The sequence below is a fragment of the Talpa occidentalis genome, unplaced genomic scaffold, assembly GCF_014898055.3.
Source record: "Talpa occidentalis isolate TD23 unplaced genomic scaffold, MPIMG_talOcc4v2.1 talOcc4.7, whole genome shotgun sequence".
Classification (NCBI taxonomy): domain Eukaryota; kingdom Metazoa; phylum Chordata; class Mammalia; order Eulipotyphla; family Talpidae; genus Talpa; species Talpa occidentalis.
Window position 1 is genome coordinate 109,289,340 of NW_023605083.1, and position 23,409 is coordinate 109,312,748.

The following is a 23,409-nucleotide window of genomic DNA, read 5'->3' on the forward strand; positions in this document are numbered from 1 at the left end:
AATGAAGACCTAAAAATCACACATAAACCTTTCACAGACAAGTAAATCTAGAAAACAACATGTTGTGAAAGATAAGGAGAATATATGCTATTGAATATTATCTAGGGCCTCCCTGGTGGCGCAAGGCTTGAGACGCAACCTATGAAGCTATCCAGAGCCACTGCAGCACGAGTTCGATCTCTGGCAGGCCAGAGAGAAACCCACTTGGCACAGCAGACCTCTCCTGACTTGTCTGCTGCTCCCCTCAGCAGTGTACTTTGGTCAATCTGCCTGTTCTGTTTCCCCATTCTGTCTCTGGTGACTCCTCTCACCTCCCACGCCTCTGGCCTGTACCCCAGCTCTTGTGTGAATAAATAAATAAATCTTAAAAAATAAATAAAAAATAAATAAATACTATCTAAACCACATAGGGCCTCCCTGGTGGCACAAGGGGTTAAGCACAGCACTGTGAAGCTATCAGCAGCCTCTGCAGCAGGAGTTTGATTGCCGGCCTGGCCAGGGAGCTACCCACATGGCGCATCAGACCTCTCCTGTCTCTCCCACTGCTCCCCTCAGCAGTGTTTTTCAGTCAATCCGCCTGTTCTATTCCCCTCTCTGTCTCTGGTGAATCCTCTCACACCCCATACCTCTGACTTGTACCCCAGTTCTTGTATGTATAAATAAATCTTGAAAAAAAAAAATAAACCACACTACTTCTTACAATAAAACTACTAGTTACTAGTAATACTTCCTATGTTATAGGAAATCATGCCCTAAATATATACATGGAGCAATAGAAGAATGTGCAGAAGAATGCTGAACGCATCTTTTATTAGTCTTTAGTCATAAAACTATGGTGTACTTTTACCTCAAATGCATTCACAGAAAATTGGTGGTCAACAATAGTCAAAATTATATCAAAATATAATTTTAAGACTAAAAGCTCCAAGGGTCTCCTTGGTGGCGCATATCACTATGAAGTGATCCGCAGCCTCTGCAGCATGAGTTCAATCTCCGGCCAGGGAGCTACCCACATTGTGCAACAGACCTCTCCTGTCTTGCTCACTGCTCCCCTCAGCAATGTATTTCAGTAGATCTGCCTGTTCTGTTCCCCTCTGTCTCTGATGAATCCTCTCACCACCCTGTACCTCTGGCCTATAACCCAGCTCTCGTATGCATAAATAAATAAATCTTTAAAAAAAAAAAGACAAAAAGCTCCAAAATGCTTAACACTATGTTCATTTACATAAAGAAAAACTGCATTGAAATAGTTTCCTGTTCATTTTTTCTTCTTACAAAAATATACTGCTTTGTACAGAATGTTATTATTTTAACATTAAGCTATCTGCAATTTTATATAAAGGCAATTTTAATTTGGATTTTTACATTGTCCCTAATGCAGTAGGTTCTCAAACTTCAATGTGCATAAGTACATACAGTTTTTATTCAAGACAAGATTCCTGGACTTTATTGAAATTCTCATTTAGTATGTGTGGGCAAGAGAACAAAAATGTGCATTTTTAACAAAGCATTCCAGATGATTCTGAAGTGGGTAATTCATATCCAACACTTTAAACACTGCTCTAATAATTTAGTTTATGATACAGATGCTATGCTTTAATTCATAAATTATTAATTAATTCATTAATTATAGTGCCGTATATATATAAAATTTAATGCTGTGGATCAGAAATGAATTTTGTTTCGAGGAAGGTACTGTTTAATAGAAGAGAAAAAGACAAGATGTAAATGATTTATAATAAAAAGAAAGGAATTAATGAATGTCCTCAAAAATACAGGTAAAAAGGGGAATAATTAATTCTAGCTGACCTCAGGGGAATTCTTCTAACAGGAGACAGCATTTTAAGTAAATGCTGAAGGCTGTCTCTTTAGATTATAAATATGGAGAAAATAAACTAATAATTCTCTTATTGAGTGGTAAACAAGTCTATTAACAGTACTCCTTCAAACTCAGAACAATCATTCTCTACCTCCTAAATTTTATATGCTGACTTATAAACTGGGTCATGTTCTTGTGTTTTTCTGTATATGCAGCCATCAGCTTGTTGTGTTTCTATCTCTCCACACATCATTCAAAGGATGTTTTAGTACTTTTAGTATATTTATCCTCTGAAAGATAAGATCACAGTAGATGCTGATACAGAGAATCATACTTATCCTTTCATAAATCTTTAGGAAGTATATAGGGTTTAAGCATAGGTGAAATGAGAACACTTTTAGGCAGTCTTCAGTTCCAAAATCTCCACAGAGGTTGGCATCAGGTAGCATGATGAGAGAAATGATCAGGAAAAAAAAAAAAAAGGAGATTTTAAAATTTAGAAGCCATTGTTCTAAAAGCTAAATAAAACAAATGAGAGAGCAGAAGATAAAGCATAAGGCTCTTTTATTTCCTGATTATGCGGCATTTTGTTTAATATTAGTGACATTTTTATGACTTGTTGTTTAAAAAATTCTACTATCTTCCCAGAGATGCAATGGAAAGAGTCTAGAGTGCCCAACAGTATTGGTTTGATGAATGATTTTCAGGTTATTTCTTAGGTCTTGCTTGCAGGTTTACCCCCCTTTATTCAGAGAAATAAAGTTAGACAAGTCCTAACGGGGTACACTTTCTCATCTCCCAACCTCTGCACAGGATAGTCCCTCTGTTGGGATGCTCTGCTTTAGTGGCTAATTCCTATTTTATCCTCAAACTCAATTAAGTATCCCTTTTCAGAATCTAATAGCCTACACATAGGCACTGATTTCAGTGTCCCCACAAAATCCTTTGCATTGTGTTAGCTCTTATCAGTATATAGAGGTATCAAGATAACAAGCTTAAAAATCAAACACATTTGATTTCAAATTCTAATTCTAGCACTTTATTGAGTGACCTTGGACAACTTACCTAATGTTCATAAACATTAATTTCCTGATCTTATAAACAGAAAATAACAGCATGTAATAGGGTATTATCAACTCAGACATAAAACAGTTAACAACAATTTTTATTATATGCACATTATACTTGGTGGTTAACTTGTCTGACTTTTCCTCTAAACCACATATTTCTTGAGGAAAGGAACATGTATTTTATTTCTTCACAAACAACATTTAGCATAGTGTTTGGCATATGGTAGGTACTTAGTGTTTTTTTCATGACTAAATAAGTATCACTACCGTTATAGTAAAATTAATTTGCCACTTGAAATCCTTTCTGTAATGAGGTGGAAAACAAGTGAATAAGAAAATAAACTCCAGGGCCTCCCTGATGGCACAAAGGGTTAGGATGAAACCTATGAAGCTACCTGCAGCCAAAGCAGCACGAGTTCAATCCCCAGCCAGGGAGTTACCCACATGTGCAGAAGACCTCTCCTGTCTTACCCGCTGCTCCCCTCAGCAGTGTACTTCAGTCAATCTGCCAGTTCTGTTCCCCCTCTGTCTCTGGTGAATTCTTTTACTCCCCACACCTCTGGCCTGTACCCCAGTTCTGGTATGCATAAATAAATAAATCTTTTTTAAAAAAAAAGAAAAAAAGAAACTCCATTAATGTCAATTTCAAAATGAGGTTACTGTCTTAATCATAATGTTTTGAGGATTTACTGTTATTCATATATATTACAAAATGCCAAATAATACAACATCTTATTTGAATATAACTGACCACAGATACCTCAGGAACTGGATAGCTACAATTTCTCATGGTAATATATTAACCACAAAATTATCAAGCCACATGTAAGACTATCTTTATTTAGACAACCACTTAGAAAAGTTACAGTAAAATAAACCACTTTTTAAAACTAAGAAAATTCTCAACATAGCACATTTAATTAAAATCTCCTTTTATAGTCCTTGGGGAAATGAGAAATTCAGTTTCATGGTTTGGTAATTGTGTCCTATGTAAGAATACAAAAATATACTAATTACTTAATGTAATATTTAATGGACTTTTCCACTGTAATATTCCACTGTAATATTTAATTAGTTGATCAGTGTATTTGTAAGGCTTCATTCTGAGAAAATGCTTTTATTTTATACTTGATCTTCATATATTTTATAGGCCATTTTCTTTTCCTCCTCTTAATCATCACAGTTTTACTTAGTAGTATATGAACATAAACTGGATATTTAAATATGAAAGTGAATTCTGACTCTGAAGGACAAACTATTCTTTGAGTCATTTAAATGTATTTTTATGCAAAGGAATAAAGATTTACAATAATGATTATAAAATTATGCTACAGTTTATGGACCCAATGGTGGGAATGCTAATCCATAATATTTCTAGAATATAAGTGATCACTGCTTTATGTTAACTTGTAACCTATTGCTAATTGATAACCATCACGTATTTTATTGACTTCTAAATGATCACATACTGAATATGTGACATTAACACAAATTGCAAATTGAGAAAAATATTTTTTTACTAAATTTTTTTAATTTTAATTTTATTTTTATATTCCCCATACAATTGCAACCCCCTTATTTTGACCCCAAACCCTCCTTTCCCCGCCCCCCACTCCCTATAGAGTGTCTCTGGTTCATAGTTGTTTGTTGATTTTGATTTTTACTTTCTTATAGTTATTCTTTTTCCTGGTCTCTTATTTTAGTTTTCTAGATTCCTGCTATGAGTGAGACCATCCGGTATTTTTCTTTTTCTTTCTGGCTTATTTCGCTGGGCATGATCCCTTCCAGCGCCATCCATGTTGCTGCAAATTGCATGTGTTTATCTTTTTTGAACGCTGAGTAATATTCCATGGTGTATATGTACCACATCTTCTTGATCCAGTCATCTATTTTTGGGCATTTGGGTTGTTTCCAAGCTTAGCTATTTCTTTTTACTAAATTTTTAAAAAGGAAAAAGAATTTCTTTCCTAAAGAGACACTCTGTTGACTAGATGGCTACTACACTAGGTATTAAAGTTATATAGAAAATAAATGCATTTGGTACTTCCATAATTAATATTAATTAACCTGCAATTAATATAAATTGCAGGATTAGTCAAGTACGAAAGGAAAAAAAATCATCTCCAGGCATTTTAATGAATGAATGTATTGATATTTGTTTGTTTACCATTATTGTAAACTATACACCAGTTGTGAACTATCTTTTTTAGTCTTTTGTTTAGAATTTCTGGGTTTCAAATTGTGTTTCAATAAGAAGCACTTTTCTTTCATTAAAGGCAAAACTTTAGAAAAACATTTGGCACAAAAAAGTTAAATTGTTCTTTATAAGTAATACTTGAGATAGACTTTTTGGGTGGAAGATAAAGTAATCCAACCACTGCTTTGATGATTTAACTAAGATAGGAAGTAATGTACTTGCCTTCTTCAGAGCTATACATTGGAAGGTAATCTTAAAATATGCATGATCTTTTAACTAGTTCATTACTTTCTGTGCAGCATTATTATTTTTCAAACTTGTCATTGTTTACAATATTCTCAAAGAATTTAAATGAGACTACTCTTTCAAATCCATAAAAATACTCAGTCACAAAGTTGTGTTGTGTAAATCAGTAACAAAAGCTGCAAACATTATTCTGTAGACAGCTGAAAATGTTAACAAGTACACCAACGGTAACATAAATTAGGAACCCAAGTTCCTCTACCATTCAGAGGAGAGAAGAGGAAGAAGAGAAAAAAGGGAATAAGAACAGACCTATGACAACTGGGAAAAGAAAAATATGGTAGAGGAAAAAGTTGAGGAAAAGTTGAAGATTCATTCACTATTCGACAAATACTTAACGTGGCTCACTATGTGCCACAAACTGTACTAGGTGCTTGATAGACCAAGGTAAACAAAACATTCTTTATCTACTGCCCTCAGTCTAAGAAAAAGGCAATGAACAACTAGCATGTGAATGCATTAAGTATAAGCATAATAAGTAGATCTAAAGAAAATGTAAAGGATACTATAAAACTTAAGATCTAGACATAAGACTTAATTGAAAGAAACATGTCTGAGGGAAAGATATTTATATAAGACAAGACTTAATTGAAAGAAACATGTCTATGAGGGAAAGATATTTAGATAAGACATTATAGTTGAGTTGTACAGCTGGAGAAAACAGAAAAAGTTGCCTGGGCAAAGAAAAGTACAGAGACCCTGAGGCAAGACACTGCATGGTACGTCCTGGGAACCTGATAGCATAGCAGAAGCATAGTAACTGAACAAGAGCAGAGGTTGATCAAGGTGATTGAAGAGAGGGAAATGTAGAACCAGAAACAGCAGTTAAGAGTACTGCTATAGGGCCTCCCCTGTGGTGCAGTGGGTTGAGTGCAGCGTTGTGAAGCTGTCCGCAGCCTCTGCAGCATGGGTTTGATTCCCAGCTGTCCAGGGAGATACCCACATGGCGCGGCAGACCTCTCCTGTCTTACCTGCTGCTCCTCTCAGCAGTATATTTCAGTCTGCCTGTCTGTTCTGCTCCCTGCTCTATCTCTGGTGAATCCTCTTACCCTCCCATCCCTCTGGCCTGTACCCAGTTCTTGTATAAATAAATAAATCTTAAATCAGTTAAGAGCTGATAGACTCTTACACCAGTTTGGTGCGAGTAGAGATAGAAAGGAACAGAATTTTTTTTTTTTATTTAGAAGAGAAATTAAAAGACTCTAAGCAAAATAATCAAAATATTCTATCTTGTTTGTCTACTGTGCATGAAGAAATACTAAAACGATTCCCCAAAGATACCATACTCTATTCACTAAAATCTGAGAATACTAACAAGGGATCACACTCTTACGCTGTTATGTTATACGCCAAATTGATCTTTACAGAGGTTATCTCAATAGACCTAATCTGATTACATGAGCCCTTAAAAGTAGAGTTTACAGGAGAAGCCAGAGGGAGATGAAACATGGGAAGGACTTGTGTTATTGCTAGTTTGGAGGAATAAGGTGGCTTCTAGGAGTTACAATGAGCCCCCTATAGAAACAAGGATCTCAGATTTACCAGAAGGATCTAGTTTCTGTATGGGGAAGTGCAGCCATTCCCTGAGCCTCCAAATGAAAATACAACCCTACTAACACATAAACTTTGGCCTTCATTGAAGCTGAGAACCAAGTGAACATTTCCAAGTTTCTACCTGAAGAACTATAAGATGATAAATGGGTGTTGTTTTAAGCCACTAAGTTTATGGCAACGTGTTACACAGCAATAAACTGCTTTTCCATAAACTGTAGAGGAGAATAACTATATAATAAAATACTAAAAACTTGTCACCTGTTGCATTTTTATTTAAAAATGTGGGTGATACAACATTTTAAATTATGTATGTGGCTCAATTATATTTCTATTGTATAGCACTAGCGTGAACTTTTAAGCAAGTGACCTCATCCAAATTACCCTAAATCAGGACCACAGTTAACTAAAAGTATTCTCTTTTCCATATAATTTGGTGTCACTAATGGCACATAGCTGTGTAAAAATATAACATGAGTGGTATAGCAGTTTAGTGAGAACGTGGAGAAACCAGACCTCTCATAGAGTGATGGTGGACAAAGTAATTTGGAAATATCTAATAAAGTGAAAGGGTGCATAACGTCAATTTAACAATACTAGTCATATACTCAAGTAATCTACAAACACATACACAGTCGTCCAAACTGTAGGATTATTTGTAGGAGGCTACTAGCTCTCGAGCAAATTTTTTGTTCTTTTCTCCATCATATAGATTTCTTTCTAGAGTTAAATGGCAAGCCAGCAACTACATTTCGTATTTGATAGAAAATAATGGGTTCTCAGTGGTATCATATGACTTAAACTCTAGTCAATGTAAAGTGAGTAAAAGTCATATACACCACTTCCAAAGGCTGGGCCCTAAAAACCTCCCACACCATTCTCCTTTTTTTTTTTTACCTGCAAGATGGCTGGCGATGTCTATAGCAACTTTGGGTAGTCAGGTTGAAGATGACAGACTTTCTACTAGTCTGAGTACCTGAACATCTCCCCCTTCTCTGTTGAAGGTACTCTGTGAGCAAGAAATAAACTAACATGCTAAGTTTTTGAGATTTCAGGACTTACCCATTAGAGCAGCAGCCAGTATTAGTTAATACAGCATATAATACAAAAAAAATCAGAAACAACCCAAATGTCCACCAATGAGAGACTGGATAAATATATCGGTACAATCATACAATGAAATGGAATGGCAATACAGTAGCCAAAACAACAACAACAAAAAATAGTTCTACATGTATCAAGATGAATCTTAAAAAGACTAATCTCAAGATAGTAAAAGAAAAAAAACAAAATTGAACAAAAACCACTATACACTGACCACACAAATTCATGTGTAGTAAAAACATAAAGACATAGACCAGAAGGATACATTCCCAGGATTCCCAGATTACCTCTGGGAAGAAAGAAAAGGGAGAGGGTTCAGAAAGAGAGTAACAACATTCTTCAATTCCATGTGAAGTTTTTAGTTCCCTAAAACAATAATAAAAGACCATATAATTTGTAGAAATTGGATGGCGAGTTCATGGGTATTTTTTTTTATTGTTCTCTGCTATTTTCTACATTTGAATTATTTTATAATACCAATAATATTCTTTATATATATACATATCTTCACATATGTACATATGTGAATATCTTTTAATATAGACCCAATACTAGAGATACACTCTAAGAAAATCAGAGGTTTGCTCAAAGAATGACTGACCATCACAATATTCTTAAAGTTACCAAAATTGGTAATACGTAAAATGTCCAATAGAGTTGATTAATTACTGATTATTCATTTAAAAATTACAAAGACTACAGTGGGAGGTGGGGTAAAGCCTGTAGAGGTATAGATAAAACAAGACTGATCATTGCTAAGGCAGGGTGATGAGCACACTTTCATTTTTTATACACTAACTTGTTGATAATCTAAAGAACACAAAAATTTACTGTTTTTTAAAAACAGATTAAAATTAAATGTATCTCTTTGTTGTTTTTCATCTCTTAGCTCATTCATTGGATTAGCAAATATTTATTGTGTTTTGTATATATGTTGTCTTACTGACTTAGGCTATAACAGCAAACCTGTAGCTAATCTGATGCATCTGCCTCCAAACACTTGCTCAAATGCCCTATCAAAAAATTTGGAGCATTATGACCCCCCCACTCTAGCATTATGACCCCCCCCATTATGTCTCCCTCTCTCCCCCTTTCCGTATAATGTGTATGTTTATACATATATGCACAGATATACACATATGTGTATGTGCATGTACACACATGCATGCATGTACAAGTATACATGTACATATATGCACAATGCACCCACTACTCTGACCAGTAATATTTGCATATTTCTTTGAGTATGCTATGTTTCACACAACTTAATAATTTCATTTTTGCTAATTTCTCATCAGATACAATAACATCTTTTTTTAAAAATCTAATTTAACTAAGGATGGGAGAAGTACAGGTTCTTAAGTTTTGTGCGTTCTTACACTTGCATTATAAATATTAAGTTTAGGGCGTGGTGGTGCAAGGGGTTAAGACACAACCTATGAAGCTAACTGTAGCCAGCCACTGCAGCATGAGTTCGATCCCCGGCCAGGGAGCAACCCACATGGTGCAGCAGACCTCTCCTGACTTGCCCACTGCTCCCTTCAGCGTTGTATTTCAGTCAATCTGCCTGTTCTACTCCCCACTCTGTCTCTGGTGAATCCTCTCACCCCCCCACCCCCACACCTCTGGCCTGTAACCCAGTTCTTGTATACATAAATAAATCTTTTTAAAAAAAAATAAATAAATATTAAGTTTAAACCAATATTTCTTTTTTTTTTTTTTTTTTTTTTTTTTTATAGAGGCATGCTTTATTTATTTGTCTGCTGGTTTGTTTGTTTGTTTTGTTTATACATGCACTGGGTAGAGTCAGAAGCGCGGGAGGGCGAGAGAATTCACCAGAGCCAGAGCGGGGAGCAGAGCAGGCAGAAGGACCGAAGCACACTGCTGAGGGGAGCAGCGGGCGGCAGGAGAGGTCTGCGCGCCATGTGGGACCCTCCTCCGGTGGCCGGGGAGCAGCCGGGGATCGAACCGGCGCCGCAGAGGCCGCGCGCAGCTTCGCAACCCAGCGCTCAACCGCTGCGCCACCAGGGAGGCCCTAAACCAATATTTCTTTGAAGAAATTTTTAAAGCCAATTGCCCATTTTGTGAGGGTTAATTTTATTAAAACCAAGAAATATAATCATAAATTCATTTAATCATCACACTTAAAGTGTAATACTTTGTAAAGTTCTGAATATTGGAGCAAGAGTGATGTTAACTTGAACTTATATTTTGCTAGGGTACCTCATTTGATATACTTGGCATGAAAACAGCTGTCATATAGAACAAGCTGTCAATCTCAATCAATATATCAAATATCAATAGCACTTAATTTCATATTTTACATACACGTAAAGCGGTTTTAATATTGTCTTCCTTCACCACAGTGGATTATTTTGGGTACACCACTTTGAAGACTACTGGTCTAATAAGTGATATATAAATATCTGTCCAGGGCTTCCCTGATGATGTAGGGGTTAAAATCTCAGCACTATCAAGTTATCACTAGCCACTGCAACATGAGTTCGATCCTGGGCCAGAGGGCTAACCCACATGGCACAGCAGACCTGTCTCATCCACTGTACCCCTCAGCAGTTATTTCAGTAGATCCACCTGTTTTGCTCCCCACTGTCTCTGGTGAATCCTTTCACCTGCCACCCCCGCACCTCTGGCCTACACCCCAGTTCTTGTATATATGTATAAATAAATAAATAAATAAATAAAATATCTGTTCACACACAAGGACTGTGCGATATCACTAGAGGATCAAGAACAGAAATTACGTTCAACTATATGTATGATCAATCAATAAGTCACAATAAAAACCCCGGACATAACAGCTCAGTTGACCGTCTTGGGTTGGCAATACTCCCTGTGTATTGCCATACATTGATTGTGGAGGGTAAGGTATCCCTGAAGCTTCACACTTGAAACACAATGAAGCTTCACACTTGAAACCCTCCTAGATTGCACCCTATACATTTCTTCCTTTAGTTGTTTCTAAGTCTTGTCTTTTCCCTAAAATGAACCATATCCATTAGTATAATAGCTTTCAGTCAGTTCTATGAACATTTCTAATAAACCATCAAATCTCAGAATGGTTTTAAAAATCCCTAAACTTAAGTTATGTCAGAAATGAGGGTGGTCTTGTATGGAACCTTCCCTCTGACTTTGTAGTTGGGCCCTAATTCCTAACTCCTTGCAGCTGGGATCAGAAGTCTTGGAAAGACTTGGCAGTCTGGAGTGCTTTGCCTTTAACCTCAGAATTTGTCTGAGTAAAAAGAGAAATGTGGTTGACAACTAGACAATCTACATAATCTAGCTCCTAGAGGAATCACTTTGGCTACACTGAGGAGAACACATTGTAGAAGAGCAAGATTGGCAACAGATGACAATGATACTGGGAATGAAGAGGAACATATTTATGAGATATTTATAAGGCAAAGTTGGCTAAATGTAAGGGACAAGAGGCAGTAAATCAGTCTGGCAAGATGGTGCCATCTGAGTGGTAGCGCCCCTACTCCTGGCTGCTGACCCTGGAACCCCCCAATCCCCCCACACCCAGCTCCAGAGCGCTTCCAAGTGTGGTCAAACTTATACGTGCCAGGGCCTCCCCGGTGGTGCAGCAGGTTAAGCGCTGCACTGTTAAGCTGTCTGCAGCCTCTGCAGCGCGGGTTCGATTCCCAGCCAGCCAGGGAGAAACCCACATGGCATGGCAGACCTCTCCTGCCTCGCCCGCTGCTCCCCTCAACAGTGTCTTCAGTCTGCTCCCCGCTCTCTCTGGTGAATTCTCTCACCCTCCCGCGCCTCTGATCTTTACCTTAGTTCTTGTATAAATAAATAAATCTTAAAAAAATATATATATAAGTGCCAGAGCCACCACACACAAACCCAACTGGCTGAAAGTTGGAAGTGACCTTGAGTACCTCCTCCTATCTATGACTCTTTCTCAACAAACAACACAATCACGATGTTTTAGAGCAGTAAAAAAGGAATGAGCTGGAATAAACTTTTCGAATACTAATACAGTATGCTCCACAGAGTGATTATAGCAGTTCCTCTGGATTCCCCAATCTGTTGAGTCATCAGTGTGAGAGAAAAGGTTATATGTGAATATGTCAAGTCAGCATTTGTGTTTTATATGACTACATGAAAAAATAAAAATACTTCTGTATTCTTTACACGCATACACACAAAAGAGGAGGTAAGATCAGGAAGAACCCGCCAAATGGAATCAAGTTTTAGTTTTGTTTATTTGGGGGAAGAAGGAGTTGAAAAATTGAATTCTATTTTGGACAGTTTGATTTCAGAAGTCCTAGAAGTCTGAGTAGAGTTCTTTGTTCCCCTAGCAGTCAAAGTAGGAATGAAGACAGAGTTGGGAGCAATCAGTCTAAGAACAGTAACCAAAATCATGGCAGAGATCAGCCTTTACCAAAGACAAATAAGTTAACCAGACTTGAAAAAGTCAAGGACCAAACACCAACAGTAAATGGATGGACAAAGCTCACACGAAAGAAATGGCAGCCTGAGAGGCAGGAAAAAAACCTGAAAAGTAAGGTTAACACTGAATGATTGGTATTTATTTTCTTCTTTTTTACTAACATGATATTTCTCCACTTCTTGTAATAAACATTTGTTACATTTTAGTAAGAGAAAAGATGTAATTTTAATTGAGTGAAATTATATAATTTGCATTCATGTATTTTTTTCACATATACACTATAGAAAAGTGAGAAAGTTTGTCTTCTCACCTTTCTCAAAGTCATTAATGATTCACCTAATTAATATAATTGTAGTATTAGCATCTATAAACAATGAGTTTCTTTTCCAAGCCATTTTCAAAGTATCCATTACACTCATTACTACTGTACACCTTCTGGACTGTCTCAACTTTGCCAGCTGCTGGGATATTTGTCTCACCCTTAGAAAGCTGAACCTGGACTAAATGAATGAATGAGAAAAACACTCTAAAAATGTATGAGAAAAACACTTTAAAAGTGTAATGACATATAGTACTAGTAAAGACTTCAAAGTATTTGTTTCTTTTGTAAATAAATTTTATCCTTAGTATAGAACAGAGAAATAAGACACACACTATTGATCTATGTAACCTATATAAGTAGTCTTACATTCACATCTGCTATTATACCAGTTAAAATTTTTTATTTTTGAATTATTGCAAAGCTAAAAATTATCTCACCTTTACCTTTTCAAAAACTTACTAAAATCAGAAATCTTAACTTTATTAGAAAACATTTTAATCTCTTGAAGGACATTTAACTTTAGAAAAGGGGAGTAAAATAGATGCTTACGGTACTAGCAATTGAAGGTTCCAAATATTAGAATTTTTATTGACAACAGACTAATTCAGTAAAGCAGTTTTACAGTATTGCATGAATTTATTATTGATTCTTAAGGTTTAATAAATTGAGACAAAAATGTTTAAGTGCTCCTTTAAAAAAGAATTTATAGCCCACAAGAGAGTTCTCATCAAGGGAATTTTTGCCATTTCTCAAGTTGTTATCATTGTTCTCTAAAAATGTTACATGTTGTTTTTATTTATTAAAGCAATACCTAAGTATACAATACCTAAAAGGAAAAACTTGATCTGAAAAGGTCTTAAGATGCTAATTATACCTATATTTTATTTATTTAAACCTTGATCCTTTGTCTATATAACTGTTTATCTGTGGCTAGTCCTGAGCTCTGAGTTTTCCAAATGGAAGAATGAAAACACAACTACTGTTTCTATTTTCAAATTCTTTTGATAGAAGCAAAATATTGACAAAAATATTGAGTGAGAAAAATATTCACTATATTGTAAAATTTGAACCCACTGTATACATAAAACAGTAGTGAGAAACACCTTTTTCTTCAGAGAACCTCAGCCTATTTAGCAGCCACAGTGTGTACATTTCTAAAATACTGACAGAAAAAACACTCTAGACTTATAATACTAGTATTAAAGGCAGCATTATTTTCTCCATACACTTTCACAACTATAAAATAAATGACTTTATAAAGCCCAGGTAACTTGATTTTAAAATGCTAGCATCATTAGACAAGCATGACAATGTTTTTGAAGAATATTAAGAATTCCCAAAATAAACAGAGTGGGTGAGTATTTGAGAACATATTTTGAATAAAAAAAAATCCCCACCATTCCCAAATAAGCAATTTCAACATATTCCTAATAGAATTGTTTCCAAGCATTTCCTAGGAAATTTGTGTACCTAAAATTTTAAATATGTCAAGGAGAGCTTTGAGATTGAGATTATATTGAGATACACTGAAATCATCTGTCCAAAATTTGTCATTTCTGAATCTGGATCCCTAGTTTTCTCATCGACAGGATAAAGTGCTTGGAAAGAAAAATGATCTATCTCTGTCATGTCTTCCATTATTGAGTCTTATAAGTAAGTGACATAATTTGCTATTATACATAACATAAAAAACTAAAAGCTGTAAAAGGATATGTTTTTTAACTGTTAGGTTTTTAAAAATATTTTAGAACCTTGAACATACTTTACATAAACAAGCCAGCCATTTTATATCTCAAAAAACAACAACAACCACCAGGTTAATAGCTACTGAATAAAACAGTATAAATGACAAAATTTCTGATTTAAGGTGAAATAATATTTTCAATGTTTAATTTGTTAGTTTTTTTTTCAAATCCAAACTTCTGTTCTCAATTAGATGACCATTTTAGCATTTGAATACTTTTACTAGTTTATACGCATATCAAAATCTAGCTTTCCTTTCATATGGAAAAACACATCTATTTATGCCATCATCTTTATATGAATCTCATTTTTTTAGAGAACCTTCTTGAATGGCAAATGTTTGTGGTTACTCTAATGACTCTTTATAGTGGACCTTCTCTTCTATTTTAAATGTTTCTTTAATTCTGCAACTTTACTTGTAAAGGTAAGAACTGTCAGAATACAAGTAGTCTAATACTGTGAAAATTTCTAAGCAGGAAGTTGTAAATAACTATATGTAGTGTTTAAAAAATAACATTTCGCAAGCTTTTTCTAGGATAGTTTATAATAAAGACTAGGAAGAAATACTCCAAAATTTAATACTGATAATCTCTGAGTGGTGATATTTATTACACGCCATCTTATTTTTTACATTGTCCTAAAAGCATCATTACTTTGGTGATTGGATAGTATTTCAAAATAAAATTTTAAAACAGTTTATTAAGTGTGGGACATCAACAAGGTCCACTTCTACAATAGATGTTGAATCTTTTTAACACGTGTTAAATGCTTTTTCCCAAGCATCTGCTTTAACTGGAAAAATGATTTGATCAGGTGTCTGTTAGGCTGACTGAAGACAAAATACGTTCCAGGCCCTTCTCTTAATTTAGGCTTTTGAGAAAATTCAAGAAGTGAGTTTGAACTTAATTGCAGTGAATCCTGCAGTAGTCAACTTTGGGGGTGGGGGGTGGGGGGGCTCAGAGAAGTACATTTCATTACAACTATTAGCAGAATGGCAAAAGGCGCCCAGGTTTATCAACGTTTTCGGTGACTTTTAAGTACTTCCTGTCATTCCATTTTGAAAGAAACGCATTTATAAACCGTTTTTTATCTCAAGCCCATAAAAACCAGAACTGGGATAAAAGGCAAGCTCTGACCTTTCTATTTTAGACTTTCATCTGTGTAGCTAAGCCATCTGCTTTCTCTCCCTTTCCCTGTCTACTTCATGGACTGAAGATACTGCACCTAATTGCAATTTTATCAAGCCAGTCTGACTTTCCCACTTTAATTGTGACTCGTGCAAAACTATGCTTACCCTTCCTTCCTCACCAACAATTCCCCCCACCCCCGAGTTCGCTCTCTAACCACGACACGGGTCTCCCGCGGACCGAGCCCTCTGAAGAGCCCTTCGCTCTCAAAATTGAGCCCCTGAGGGAGAACCTCGCCTCTCCCCACGTAGGCTTCGGGCCGGCCCCACAGTATTGTCCCCGCTGCGGTTACGCAGGAGGGTTCTCCCGGGTTCGGCCCAGCGGCGCCGCGTCTCTCCGCCGCACACAACAAGGGGCTCAGCCCGGGCACGGCCAGAGCCGGGTGGGAAGCAGCCTCCTGGGGGCCGAGGGCCTGGGGCGGCGGCGGAGTCTCGGGGTCGCGAGGAGGGACCTGGAGGCGCGAGGGGAGAGGGCGTGTGAAGTGGAGCAAGAAGTGGGCGGCGGGCGGGAGCCCCGGCACCGGCCCGGCGGGAGGGCGCGGGCCAGGCCGGCGTGGGCAGCGCGCGAGCGCCGGGTCCGGGCGTGGGGCGCGGGGGCGCCGGGGCGCCGGGTCCGGGCCGGGGCGCCTTCCCACACGCGGCGCGGGGCGGGCGAGGACCCGCGAGGGCGCAGCTGCGGGGCGGCGGGCGCCGCGCCGGAGCCCGCGCGGCCGGGACTGCGGACCCACCCCCAGCCGAGCCCCGCTACTCAACTATTTGTAGAGCTGCTGCAGGCACAGGTCCAGGCTCTCGCCCTCCACCTCCTCGCGGGTGATGCGCTCCGACAGCGGCCGCGGGAGCGGGGGCAGCGGCGGCAGCGGGGGCTGCGGCGGCTGCGGCGGCACGGCCGGCTGCCCCGGGGCGGCGGGCGCCTCCCGCTCGTCCTGCTCCTCGCCCTCCGCCGCCGCCGCCTCTTCCTCCACCGCCTCCTCCTCGGGCTCGGGGTCTTGCTCCTGCTCCTGCGCCCCCTCCTCCGTCGCGGCTACGGCGGCCGCGTCCTCCCCGGGCTCCTCGCCCGAAGGCTCGGCCGCCTCTGCCGCCACCAGTTCGGGCTCAGGCTCGGGCTCCGACTCGGGTTCGGGCTCCGGCTCCGGCTCCGGCTCGCCGCCGCCGCAAGGTCCGCGAAACTCGCCCAGGAATAGCTCCAGGAAGCGCCGGTAAGTTTTCTCCTCAGGGCTGCAGCCGGCCATCGCTGCTCATGCCCCGAGGCCCGGCCGGGAAGGGGGTGGGGAGAAGCCCTGGAAGGGGAGGGGGATGCTCTTGAGCCTCCGGCTCCCGCAAGGGCGGTTAACGGCCGCGCCGGCAGGAGCGATCAGCACTAGGTTGCCTGGAGAGGGCTCCCGCAGGCGTGCGCGCCGCCGAGCGCGAACGTGCGCGGCCCGGGGGCGGGGGCGGGGGCGGAGCGCGCCGCCCCTCGCGAGTCTGGAGGGAAAGTTGGTGGCGGGCGCGCGCGCGGGGTCCAGTGGCGGCCCATCCCCTAGCCCTATGAGGAGCTCAGCCCACGCTGCCTAGAGACTGTCGCCATGGCAACTGGCTCTAATTAGGAATTTCAGGGTCCCTCCCGTCGAGTTTGTGAGTCGAAAGGACATTCGACTTGCCCAATCTCCAACTCTGAATGTCTTTACAGTAGGGATAACCCAGCCTCAAGTGGGTAAGAGTGACTTAAGGTATCTCCAAGTATAGGGGTTGGTTCCAACTGGATTGGATTTACCTCAGTTTCCTTGTATGTTCCTGCCTTCCCTCAGTGTTCTTATCTGTTGAAAGATTCCACCCTGTGAACACCTTTTGTTGCTGATGACGCTCGTGGAATAAGAAGTTCCTTTTGGGCTTGGGCAGGAGCTGGTGAAAGGAGGAACAGCATCAAATACCTACCAAGTGGTAGATTCCTTCTCATTTGATTCTGTGAAGAAAATAGCCTTATCCTCCCCTCTCAAGAAGAGGAAACAATTAAGCATCTTAAGTCGAAGCATCAAAGCTGTGAGCCATGAATGGAATTAGAACCCAGACTGTGGAACTCCAAAGCTTCTATGCCCTTTTTCCTTTGCTCTTCTTTGTCTCTGGAGATTCATCAGTGCTACATGTTTAGAAAGCCTTAATTGTATAGGGTTTTATAGTTTACCAATTGTTTTCAAGGTAGAGAACATTATCATCATAATTACATTTTAAAGATGAGGAAACTGAGCCTTAAAGACAATGTGACTTTGCTCAAGGTCACAAATGATGCAACAATGACTAAATCCAGGTATTTTTCACCAGAAAGTCAAGAAGTCTCCTCTTTTAGTCTCTGCATAATATATATTATTGTTCATTACATAATGTGTATTTTTTCTACATTTTTGAAAATTCTACATTTTGAAGAAATGTAGAATCTCCCTGAAACTTTTCCCAAATCTCTTCTTTCTTTCTTAGATTGAAAACGAAACAACTTTAAATGATTCTAATTTTCTTACCAAACTACACACAAACCTATTATTTTCAAGTCGTACTGAGGGGGGTGGGAGAGGAAGAAGTTGTGTTTTGTTATACAGCTGTGTAGATGATAGCATCATTACTGCATACTGCATGTCCATGGCAACATATAATTCAGCAAAAATACAGTGATTCTCTACTTTGAAAAACATGTTCACAAGTTATCCACCCCATCGGATTTAAGATACGAAAAACCATTGCTAGTCTGTTTTAATGGCAAAAGAAGGGAATCTACCTACCAACTGTTTTCATGTAATACTATATTCTAAATCTTTGACCTGATACTATTATTTTAAGATTAAGAGGATTGAGCTCACTAATGTACATTATGGCATCACGTAAAATAGAGTTCCATTCTTTCTCCGAGCTTGAAATTAAATAATACATAATAGAAAGTATATAATGAATAATGCACATGCGTCCCCCATAACTCTTATTTTTTGTCTCAAAGGTAAATGGAAAGACCCAATGAATAAGTCTGTTTCTAAACAAGCTAAATGTATTTATACAAATATTTTGTTTAAAACACCAGTGTAGAGCAACTTCTGAGATGCCAAGGAAGTCTTTAAAACTCATTTGTCAAAAAAAAAAAAAAAAAACTCATTTGTCTTTGTTTTTAATCCCTGTTCATTTCCATTTCAGAATATCTAGAAAAGATTGACAAAACTTTAGAGAAGCAGTCCTAAATGCTCACAATTTTACATTCCAATAACTGTTTAATATCTCAGAATTTGACACAATGACATTTGGTTCAGGAGTACATAGCTGTCAACTGTAACAATTCATATCAAACTACACCTTCTTACTTCGTAATGCAGTTGCCTCCCTCATCGAGATGACATTTATTTGTGACATTAATTTATGACTCAACCCACATATCAAAGGGAAGTGTTATATGTTGGGCAAACATTACTACTAAGAGTAAAAGAAAAAGCCCACACTTCTATATCACTATAAATGAGAGGTGTGTTTGCTTAGATTAATAAAGATATTCCTTCACAAAAGATCATTATGGATCCTATTGCATCCATTTGACAGAGGAGCTTTGCCAGTAGGTTGCTGACAGCAGAGCTGGGATCTCAGAGCAGCTGTGTAGGATGATTTTGCCATTGTCAAGAAGTCTTTTTAGTCATTATTTTCCAATGCTTTACTTTCCTTTTCAGTTCCTCTCCTTTTACACTTCCTTATTGCCCTTTCTTACTATATATTAAAAATATTGAGCTATGAAAAGCATATGCATCAAGGGTATTTAAATTTTCTTAGAAAATTTTTGAGATTTTTTTTTTCTTGTAAGAACTGTTCTCCGTCTAGTCCTTAACTCTTTGGAAGAAACGCACAATGTCCTTTCATGGACAATGATTGCAATGACATTATTCAAAAGGCTAAGAAGTTTCTTGTCATATGATCCAGCAATTCCTCTCACAGGTATTTATCCAGGAGAAATGAAAACATGTCTATTAAACACACACACACACACCACAAAAAACTGTGTATATAAATGTTTGTAGTAGTTTTATTCATAATAGCTCAAACTTGAAAATAACCCAGATGTCCATCAATAAGTGAATGCATGAACAAATTGTGGTGTATTCATACAATGGAATACTTCTCAGCAAAAAGAAGAAATGTACTACTGATAAAATAATATGGATGAATCTCAAAAACATGCTTAGAAGGAAAAAAATTAGGCACAAAACAGACATCCTATATAATTCTATTTCTATAAAATTCTACTACAGGCAAGACTGCTACAAAAAGAGATTAGTTGTTACTAAGGACTGAGGTAGGGTGGAGGTTCATGGCAAAGGAGCAAGAGAGAATTATGTGGAGTGATTAAAATGTTCTATAGCTTGACTGGTTATAGAGGTGCATTCATTTGTCAAAAATTATCTGTGTATACTTTAAATAAGTATGTAAATTATACCTCAATAAAGTTGATTTTAAAAGTCAAAAAGAATTGATCACTATGTCAGTCCTCGTCCTGTTTGCTGTGGTGTCCATTTCTTCTTATTTTCTCTGCTCTATGTTGCAGAGTGGTTGACTCTTTTAGGCTGTATTCACCAGGTTCCTTCAACTACTGATTTCCACCTGTGATTTGTCCAGTAGGAGGCATTAGCAGGAAATTAGAATGTGGGAAGAAAGAGAAAAATCAGGATTATTTCTTCCCTGTCCCATTCCTCAGTCCTAATGTCTGCATCTCCTTTGAGTGTTGCTCCCCCCATCATGTCCACTAAGATCCCAACTTTTGCCTGTGATACCTCCCCTTGAATTCCAGAAACATTATCTTCCATTTGTCCTACAGCCTAGAAATTGCAGCAGCTCCCAGCTTCCTAATCTTACTTGCTATTTATGAATAGAATGAATATTTGCATTCTCCCAAAATACAGATTCTGAAATCCTAACCCCCAAGATGATAATGTCCAGGAGGCAGGGCCTTCGGAAGGTGATTAGGTAATGAAGGCAGTGCCTTAAAGAATGGGATTAGTGCCGTTGAAAAAGAGGTTCGAAGAGAGACCTATGTCCCCTTTCATCATATGAGGACACAGTAAAAGAAAGGCTATCTCTGAACCAGAGATATCTTAATCTATGAGAGCCTTGATGTGGCCCTCCCAAATTCCAGAACCATGAGAAATAAGTTTTTATTGTTTATAAGCCACACAATTTATGATATTTTGTTACAGCAGCCCACTGTTTCATCTTCCCTTTGGCTTTCTGGCTTTTCTATCACTTGTTTAACCAATTCCCTATATTCTAGTCTGTGTTTTCTAAACTTGATTTCAATTGATACAATAATAAATAATACTTTAGAGAACTATAAAATGGATTATATGTTGAATCCATCTTATATAACATACATATTCTATGATATGCATTAATATAATATAACCATAAATAGATATCAGCTATAAATGGGGTGATGTTAAGGTAAGTTTAGGTCTCCACAGTTTAGGTCTTCCAACTGCTACTAGAGTTTACTTGAAGTTAACAGTAAATGATTTCCTGTAATTAAAAACTAAGAACATCCACAAAAACCAGTAGGTAAAAATAAATAAATAAATAAATAAATAAAAATAAAAATTAAGAACAGGTTGCCAGCAGTTCAAGGACAGGAGGGAAGGGTAACTAGCTAGAACACAGTATTTTAGGCAGCAAAAACTATTCTATATACCTTAATGCTGGATGCATGTCATTAGATATTTGTCTGAGCTTATAAAATGTATAATACAAACAGTGAACCCTAATGTAAACTATGGACTTTGATAATTATTATGTATCAGTGATAAATTGTACATCAATATTCACTCATCAATTGTAAAAAATGTACCTCATTGATGCAAGATGTTAATAATTGGGGAAGCTATGCTGGGGAATAAGGGTATTTATGGAAACCGTTCCTTCCACTCACATTTTTATAAATGTAAAACTGCTCCAAAAAACCTATTTTTTTTAATTAACAGATTTGGTATTTTATATATGGAAAGTAATTGGTGTTTGTAACTAAAAAAAATTTCCTAACATCTCAATTTATCTCCAGTTAATATTAGTTTGGTTATACAGGTCTAGAATATTCTGTTTATTCTAAAATATGCCTGTTTATTCTAAAATGCTACCTCCAAAAAGTCTCATTTTGTTATTGCTACTGATAAAAAAATATTGATTTGAAACTGACACTATATCTCAAATGATAAAACGTAGTTTATGTTTATATAAAATATTGGTAGCTTATATATTTGAGAAAGTGTAATAACATATATATATATATATATATATATATATATATATATATATATATAAAGATCTAGTGGCTTCATAAGTCTCAGACCACCATTTAAGTCTAAACCTACAGTCTAGACCTAATAGAAAAATACTTGCTTTTTTCATTCATTTTTTTTAACTGAATGGAAAGCTAATATGTAAGTACTTTGCAAGATATTGATTCAACTGTTGAGCAACAAAATACCTGACAATTGAAAACACTAAACACACAAATATATTCAAATAAAAATTCTTTCTCCTCAGTATACTCTAGCTACATTTTCTACATCAATCATCTCCATTTGCTGCCAAAAATATCAACTGCTATGTTAACTTTTATTCCTTTCCTATTACTGGCTAACATGGTCATATAGCAGTAACAATCAAAAACTGTCAAAATTGAAATTAACAAGTAAATAACAGGTCCATATGCACTATTTTCACCAGTTTTAAAAAACAAAAGTTCCCAAAATAGGTTCTAACTTTTTTCTTAAGGTTTTAACCATTCATGATTACAGTCTTTGTTTTTATCTATCAAAGTTCTTTGGGGAACCAAAACAAAAACTTTTAGAAAAGCCAGCATAAAGCATGTCTATTGTAACATTCTATTGAAATAATAAAACTTGAAACTCATATGCAGGGCAGTGGGTAGGGACAGGAAGACAGGCAACGATAATCTCTCCCACCAAATCATTACAGGACAGCAAAGGGGAGGGAAGGGTGTGGAGAAAAAGCCAGTTTGAGATGGGCAGGGCAAGCTGAGCATAAAAAACAAGAGAGAGATGCAGAAGCTGCCATGACCAACATCATTTTCATAAAAGGACACTCGAGTATTTTCCATGATGACTGGAGTTTCATTGGTGTTAAGGCCTATAACACCATCTTCAATTTAAATATTCCATTAAAGTTCTTATATTTTTAGAAGAAGTTTGGATAACTATGAGAATCCAAAAGTACTGAGTAGCCATTAGAAAAACCACAGGATTAGTGGGGGCAATGCCAAGCCACAAAGAAAGCTTCAAAAGTCACTGCTGCCCTGAGGATAGATAACTGTAATGTACAACATCATAGTGAAAACTATCTGCTTTTAGGGCCTCCCTGGTGGCGCAGCGGTTGAGCGCTGGGTTGCGAGGCTGCCCACAACCCCTGCAGCACTGGTTCGATCCCCGGCCCCTGGCAAGGGTCCCACATGGTGCGCAGACCTCTCCTGCCTGCTCTGCTCTCCCCTCTAGCTCTGGTGAATTCTTTCACCCTCCCGCCCCTCTGACTGTACCCTAGAGCTTGTATGTATGTATGTATGTATGTATGTATAAATTAAATAAATAAATAAATAAAACTATCTGCTTTTAAAAGGCAAAGGATTTAAGGGGAGGTTTGGGTGGGGAAATGGAGGGAGAGCCCTCCTTCACCCACCTTCAGTTTTGTATAGA

At 37.9% G+C, this 23,409-nt stretch overlaps 2 protein-coding genes across 3 annotated transcripts in view; both read right to left on the reverse strand.

Annotated features, from left to right (window-relative positions):
- Positions 1 to 20,190, reverse strand: part of PPM1E (protein phosphatase, Mg2+/Mn2+ dependent 1E) — a 106,537-nt gene extending 86,347 nt beyond the window's left edge. Inside the window, exons 1-2 of one of the 2 annotated variants that reach the window (XM_054689172.1) lie at positions 20,148 to 20,190; positions 17,466 to 17,593 (exon numbers count right to left, since the gene is read on the reverse strand). Coding sequence is in view for 1 of the 2 variants with exons in the window: in XM_054689168.1 (XP_054545143.1) it covers positions 16,469 to 16,944 (476 nt within the window). In the remaining variant the exon portion in view is untranslated. Of the gene's footprint in view, positions 1 to 16,468; positions 16,993 to 17,465; positions 17,594 to 20,147 lie in introns of those variants that run through there. The other variant, XM_054689168.1, reaches the window with a different exon arrangement.
- RAD51C (RAD51 paralog C) overlaps positions 19,482 to 23,409 on the reverse strand; it is a 51,186-nt gene continuing 47,258 nt past the window's right edge. The window contains exon 10 of the mRNA XM_037493388.2: positions 19,482 to 20,311. The gene's annotated coding sequence lies outside the window, so the exon portion shown is untranslated. The remainder of the gene's footprint in view (positions 20,312 to 23,409) is intronic.